The 7,289-nt window shown below is 49.2% G+C and overlaps 1 protein-coding gene across 2 annotated transcripts in view; it reads right to left on the bottom strand.

Annotated features, from left to right (window-relative positions):
- Positions 1-7,289, bottom strand: part of LOC144486056 (von Willebrand factor A domain-containing protein 5A-like) — a 235,819-nt gene that overhangs the window by 210,211 nt on the left and 18,319 nt on the right. For both annotated transcript variants that reach the window (XM_078204158.1, XM_078204159.1), the window contains exon 6: positions 2,312-2,426. In XM_078204158.1, the coding sequence (XP_078060284.1) occupies positions 2,312-2,426 (115 nt within the window). The remainder of the gene's footprint in view (positions 1-2,311; positions 2,427-7,289) is intronic.

Raw genomic sequence — 7,289 nt, forward strand, 5'->3', positions numbered from 1 at the left:
GTTAGGTGGATTGGCCATGCTAAATTGTCCCTTAGTGTCCAAAGATGTGCAGGTTAGCTGGATTGGCCGTGCTAAATTGCCTCTTAGTGTCCAAAGATGTGCTGATTCGGTGGATTGGCCATGCTAAATTGCCCCTTAGTGTCCAAAGATGTGCAGGTTAGGTGGATTGGCCATGCTAAATTGCCCCTTAGTGTCCAAAGATGTGCAGGTTAGGTGGATTGGCCATGCTAAATTGCCCCTTAGTGTCCAAAGATGTGCAGGTTAGGTGGATTGGCCATGCTAAATTGCACATCTTTGGACACTAAGGAGACAATTTAGCATGGCTAATCCACCCAATCTGCACATCTTTGGACACTAAGGGACAATTTAGCACGGCCAATCCACCTAACCTGCACATCTTTGGACACTAAGGGACAATTTAGCATGGCCAATCCACCTAACCTGCACATCTCTTGGACTGTGGGAGGAAACAGGAACACCGGGAGGAAACCCACGCAGACACGGGGGGAGAACGTGCAAACTCTGCACAGATAGTGGCCCAAGCCAGGAATCGAACCCTGGCGCTGTGAGGCAGCAGTGCTAGCCATGGTGCCATCGAGCTGCATCTGTGGCAGCTGGCGTTGGGGAAAGGTAATGAGTTTGTGTCTCCATTCAGGTGGATGGAGGATAAACTTGAAGGTCAAGTAGAAACATCTCTATTATTCTTCCATCATGGACAAGCATTGCGATTAACGCCTGCACCCATTCAGCACCTGGGCAACCAGTTCCGAACCCAACCTCTCCCTCTAACCAAATACCCACCCACGCTGTTTCATTGCCCAACACCAACACATCCTGTCCCTAAGTCTGCCTCCACCACATACCTGCAACCAGTTCCTAAGACAACCACTCCCTCTATCCCGCCCCATTCTTCCATCTGGCCCCAATCCAATCCCATTACTAACCCGGCCTCTCTGTATAGCCCCAACGTAACAATCGAAGCATAGACTCCCTATAGGGCAGGAGGTCATTCGGCCCATCGAGTCTGCACCAACACTCTGATAGAGTATCTTCACCAGGCCCACCCGACCCTCATAACTCACACATTTAGCATGGCCAATTCACCTAACCTGCACATCTTTGGACACTAAGGGACAATTTAGCATGGCCAATCCACATAACCTGCACATCTTTGGAAACTAAGGGACAATTTAGCATGGCCAATCCACCTAATTTGCACATCTCTTGGACTGTGGGAGGAAACCTGAACACCCTGAGGAAACCCATGCAGACACGGGGGGGAGAACGTGCAAACTCCGCATAGATAATGACCCAAGCCAGGATTCGTGGGAGGCAGCAGTGCTAACCTGCACATCTTTGGACACTAAAGGACAATTAATGGGCGGCACGGTAGCACGGTGGTCAGCACTGCTGCTTCACAGCTCCAGGGTCCCGGGTTCGATTCCCCAGCTTGGGTCACTGTCTGTGTGGAGTTTGCACATTCTCCTCGTGTCTGCGTGGGTTTCCTCCGGGTGCTCCGGTTTCCTCCCACAGTCCAAAGATGTGCGGGTTAGGTTGATTGGCCAGGTTAAAAATTGCCCCTCAGAATCCTGAGATGCGTAGGTTAGAGGGATTAGCGGGTAAATATGTGGGGGTAGGGCCTGGGTGGGATTGTGGTCGGTGCAGACTCGATGGGCCGAATGGCCTCCTTCTGCATGTAAGATTCTATGATTCTTCCATGGGATGTGGGCTTCACTGGCTGGGCCCAGCATTTATTGCCTACTCCTAGTTGCCCCTTGGAGGGCAGTTGAGAGTCAACCACATTGCTGTGTGACTCTGGAGTCACATGTAGGCCAGACCGGGTAAGGACGGCAGATTTCTTTCTCTAAAGGACATTAGTGAACCAGATGGGTTTTTCCGACAATGGTTTCACCGTCATCAGTAGATTCTTAATTCCAGATATTTTTTATTGAATTCAAATTCCACCACCTGTCCATGGTGAGATTCGAACCCAGGTCCCCAGATCATCACCCTGGATTAAAGGCCCAGTGAAAATACCACTAGGCCACCGCCTTCCCTTCAACTAAGGGGAACAGCTGCTCCTTATCCACCCTGTCCATGCCCCTCACAATCTTGTACATCTCAATCAGGTCACCCCTCAGAATTCTCTGCTCCAGAGAAAACAACCCAAGACTATCCAACCTCTCTTCATAACTTCAATGTTCCACTGGAGGCAAACAATTTCTAACCATTTTACGTGCTCCATCCAACCCATTACCCCACTCTCATTGGCCATCAATCCATCCATGGTGACAAAACATTCTCCTGTTACCTGAAGCTGCAGATTCCACCCCAGCCTCAAGCACGGCACTCGGTGTGTGAACATTATCATAGTAGATCAGAAGTTCAACGTCCTTATCGAATCTATGTTCATCCGTCAGGGATAGCTGGAAACAAGAAAAAGAAACCAGTAATCAAAAACAGACCGAGAGACACCAGTCAGTGTACAGATATCTCCCTGAGAGAGAGTGGGGACTGAGAGACACCAGCCAGTGTACAGATATCTCCCTGAGAGAGAGAGGACTGAGAGACACCAGTCAGTGTACAGATATCTCCCTGAGAGAGAGTGGGGACTGAGAGACACCAGCCAGTGTACAGATATCTCTCTGAGAGAGAGGGGACTAAGAGACACCAGTCCGGGTACAGATATCTCCCTGAGAGAGAGAGGACTGAGAGACACCAGTCCGGGTACAGATATCTCCCTGAGAGAGAGAGGACTGAGAGACACCAGTCAGTGTACAGATATCTCCCTGAGAGAGAGAGAGGACTGAGAGACACCAGTCAGTGTACAGATATCTCCCTGAGAGAGAGGGGACTGAGAGACAGCAGTCAGTGTACAGATATCTCCCTGAGAGAGAGAGGGGACTGAGAGACACCAGCCAGTGTACAGATATCTCCCTGAGAGAGAGAGGGGACTGAGAGACACCAGTCCGGGTTCAGATATCTCCCTGAGAGAGAGAGAGGGGACTGAGAGACACCAGTCAGTGTACAGATATCTCCCTGAGAGAGAGAGGGGACTGAGAGACACCAGTCAGTGTACAGATATCTCCCTGAGAGAGAGAGAGGGGACTGAGAGACACCAGTCAGTGTACAGATATATCCCTGAGAGAGCGAGAGGGGACTGAGAGACACCAGTCAGTGTACAGATATATCCCTGAGAGAGCGAGAGGGGACTGAGAGACACCAGTCAGTGTACAGATATCTCCCTGAGAGAGAGGGGACTGAGAGACACCAGTCAGTGTACAGATATATCCCTGAGAGAGCGAGAGGGGACTGAGAGACACCAGTCAGTGTACAGATATCTCCCTGAGAGAGAGAGAGGGGGAACTGAGAGACACCAGTCAGTGTACAGATATCTCCCTGAGAGAGAGAGAGGGGGGACTGAGAGACACCAGTCAGTGTACAGAAATCTCCCTGAGAGAGAGAGAGGGGGGACTGAGAGACACCAGTCAGTGTACAGATATCTCCCTGAGAGAGAGAGAGGGGGGACTGAGAGACACCAGTCAGTGTACAGATATCTCCCTGAGAGAGAGAGAGGGGGGACTGAGAGACACCAGTCAGTATACAGATATCTCCCTGAGAGAGAGGGGGCTGAGAGACACCAGTCAGTGTACAGATACCTCCCTGAGAGAGAGAGGGGACTGAGAGACACCAGTCAGTGTACAGATATCTCCCTGATAGAGAGAGGACTGAGAGACACCAGTCAGTGTACAGATATCTCCCTGATAGAGAGAGGACTGAGAGACACCAGTCAGTGTACAGATATCTCCCTGAGAGAGAGAGGGAACTGAGAGACACCAGTCAGTGAACAGATATCTCCCTGAGAGAGAGAGGGAACTGAGAGACACCAGTCAGTGTACAGATATCTCCCTGAGAGAGAGAGGACTGAGAGACAGCAGTCAGTGAACAGATATCTCCCTGAGAGAGAGGGGACTGAGAGACACCAGTCAGTGTACAGATATCTCCCTGAGAGAGAGAGGACTGAGAGACAGCAGTCAGTGAACAGATATCTCCCTGAGAGAGAGAGGGGACTGAGAGACACCAGTCAGTGTACAGATATCTCCCTGAGAGAGAGAGGACTGAGAGACACCAGTCAGTGTACAGATATCTCCCTGAGAGAGAGAGGGAACTGAGAGACACCAGTCAGTGTACAGATATCTCCCTGAGAGAGAGAGGACTGAGAGACAGCAGTCAGTGAACAGATATCTCCCTGAGAGAGAGAGAGGGGACTGAGAGACACCAGTCCGGGTACAGATATCTCCCTGAGAGAGAGAGGGGACTGAGAGACACCAGTCCGGGTACAGATATCTCCCTGAGAGAGAGAGAGGGGACTGAGAGACACCAGTCCGGGTACAGATATCTCCCTGAGAGAGAGAGAGGGGACTGAGAGACACCAGTCAGTGTACAGATATCTCCCTGAGAGAGAGAGGGGACTGAGAGACACCAGTCAGTGAACAGATATCTCCCTGAGAGAGAGAGTGGGGACTGAGAGACACCAGTCAGTGTACAGATATCTCCCTGAGAGAGAGAGGGGACTGAGAGACACCAGTCAGTGTACAGATATCTCCCTGAGAGAGAGAGTGTGGACTGAGAGACACCAGTCAGTGTACAGATGTCTCCTTGAGAGAGGGAGCACACTGAGAGACAGCAGTCAGTGTTAAGATAGCTATGGGGGACAGAGAGGATGTAGAGACACCAGTCAGGGCACAGGTATCTTCCTGAGAGAGAAGGGACTGAGTGTTATAATGCGGAGGTTGATCCCCGCTGAGAACTGACACTGAACACACAAAGAGGAACACCTCACCCTATAATCTGTAAAAGTGAGAGTGAAGTGGTTGGACCTGTTCCTCAGCCGCTTCTCCTGGTTAAATCAAAATAACTCTGAGACTCTGTTTAAAGTCAACAACTAACACTTTATCTATCTGACTAACAGTGAGCAAGTTAACTAAACTATTAACAAACCGAATAAAACACTATTCTAATGGAATGCTGTTCAGATAACAACCCCCCCCTATTAACAAGAAAATTGAATGCTAGTCACTCTCTAAATTATCGCCAGGTTTTGTGTCTTCCGTAACCTTCTCAGCCTTCTCTGTTCATTCTTCTGTCTGGTCTTCTTTGCCCTCTTCGGCACTTTCGCTGTCGAGATGTTGCTTCCTCTTAAGACTAACGTAGGGGGGAGCTATACGATAAATGGCAGAACCATAAAGGGTGTAGATACGCAGAGGGACCTGGGTGTGCAAGTCCACAGATCCTTGAAGGTGACGTCACAGGTGGAGAAGGTGGTGAAGAAGGCATATGGCTTGCTTGCCTTTATAGGACGGGGCATAGAGTATAAAAGTTGGGGTCTGATGTTGCAGTTGTATAGAACGTTGGTTCGGCCGCATTTGGAATACTGCGCCCAGATCTGGTCGCCACACTACCAGAAGGACGTGGAGGCTTTAGAGAGAGCGCAGAGGAGGTTTACCAGGATGTTGCCTGGTATGGAAGGACTTAGTTATGAGGAGAGATTGAGTAAACTGGGGTTGTTCTCACTGGAAAGACGGAGGATGAGGGGGTGACCGAATAGAGGTGTATAAAATTATGAAAGGCATAGATAGGGTGAACGGTGGGAAGCTTTTTCCCAGGTCGGTGATATCTTTTTCCCAGGTTCACGAGGGGTCATAGGTTCAAGGTGAGCGGGGGGGGAGGTTTAACACGGATATCAGAAGGACGTATTTTACACAGAGGGTGGTGGGGGCCTGGAATGCGCTGCCGGGCAAGGTGGTGGAGGCGGACACACTGGGAACGTTTAAGACTTATCTAGAAAGCCACATGAACGGAGTGGGAATGGAGGGATACAAAAGAATGGTCTAGTTTGGACCAGGGAGCGGCGCGGGCTTGGAGGGCCGAAGGGCCTGTTCCTGTGCTGTATTGTTCTTTGTTCTTTGACATAAATGAAGCGGAAAGTTGAACTCAGAGCTGTTACTCTGGCAGATGCTGTCCGCTTCTGTCCCACTGCCTCCTTCCTTTTATACCTGTGATGACATACCAATAATCCCCCCACAACAGGATTGTTGCCAGGTTACCAAAAACGTCAAATTTAAATCTCATAGGTTGCTGGTATCCAAGTGCCTGATTTAAACTGATTGGTTGCATTTTTTTAAAATTCAAAAAAGCCCGAAAGCCTGTTGCCTTGGTAACCCTGCTGTTTGGCCTGCCGACACGAATGTTTCACTTTGAGAACTCTTGTCCTCATACGTTCATGAGATATCGGAGCAGAATTAGGCCATTCGGCCCATTGAGTCTACTCTGCCATTCGATCATGGCCTCATCCCCATTTTCCTGCCTTCTCCCCATAACCTTTTACCCCATTACCAATTAAAAATGTGTCTAACTCCTCCTTAAATGTACTCACTGTCCCAGCATCCTTTGGGGTAGCGAATTCCACAGATTCACAACCCTTTGGGAGAAGTAGTTTCTCCTCAACTCTGTTTTAAATTTGCTGCCCCTTATCCTAAGATTACAATCTCTCGTCCTAGAATGCCCCACCAGCGGAAACATCTGTTCCACGTCCACTTTATCCATACCTTTTATCATCTTGCATACCTCAATTTGATCTCCCCTCATTCTTCTAAATTCCAGAGAGTATAAGCCTAAACTGTTCAATCTCTCTTCATACGGCAAACCCCTCATCTCTAGAATCAATCCAGTGAACCTCCTCTGAACTGGCTCCAGTGCCACTACATCTTGCCTCAAATAAGGGGACCAAAACTGTGCACAACGCTCCAGGTGCGGCCTCACCAATGCCTTGTATAATGTCTTGTCTGTACTTGCATTTTTTCTAACCTAGTAAAAACACCATCTTTTTAAAAGGAATTATGCAATACTTTCATCGAATCCCGATAGTGTAGGAGGAGGCCATTCGGCCCATCGAGTCTGCACTGCCAAAAACCCAACCCAGGCCCTATCCCCATAATTCCACACATTTACCCCGCTAATTGCTCTAACCTGCACATCCTGGAACACTAAGGGGGAAATTAGCACGGCCAATCCAAATAACCTGCACATCTTTGGACACTAAGGGACAATTTAGCATGGCCAATCCACCTAACCTGCACATCTTTAGACACTAAGAGGCAATATAGCATGGCCAATCCACATAACCTGCACATCTTTGGACACTAAGGGACAATTTAGCATGGCCAATCCACCTAACCTGCACATCTTTGGACACTAAGGGACAATTTAGCATGGCCAATCCACATAAC

Source organism: Mustelus asterias, unplaced genomic scaffold (assembly GCF_964213995.1).
Source record: "Mustelus asterias unplaced genomic scaffold, sMusAst1.hap1.1 HAP1_SCAFFOLD_280, whole genome shotgun sequence".
NCBI lineage: Eukaryota > Metazoa > Chordata > Chondrichthyes > Carcharhiniformes > Triakidae > Mustelus > Mustelus asterias.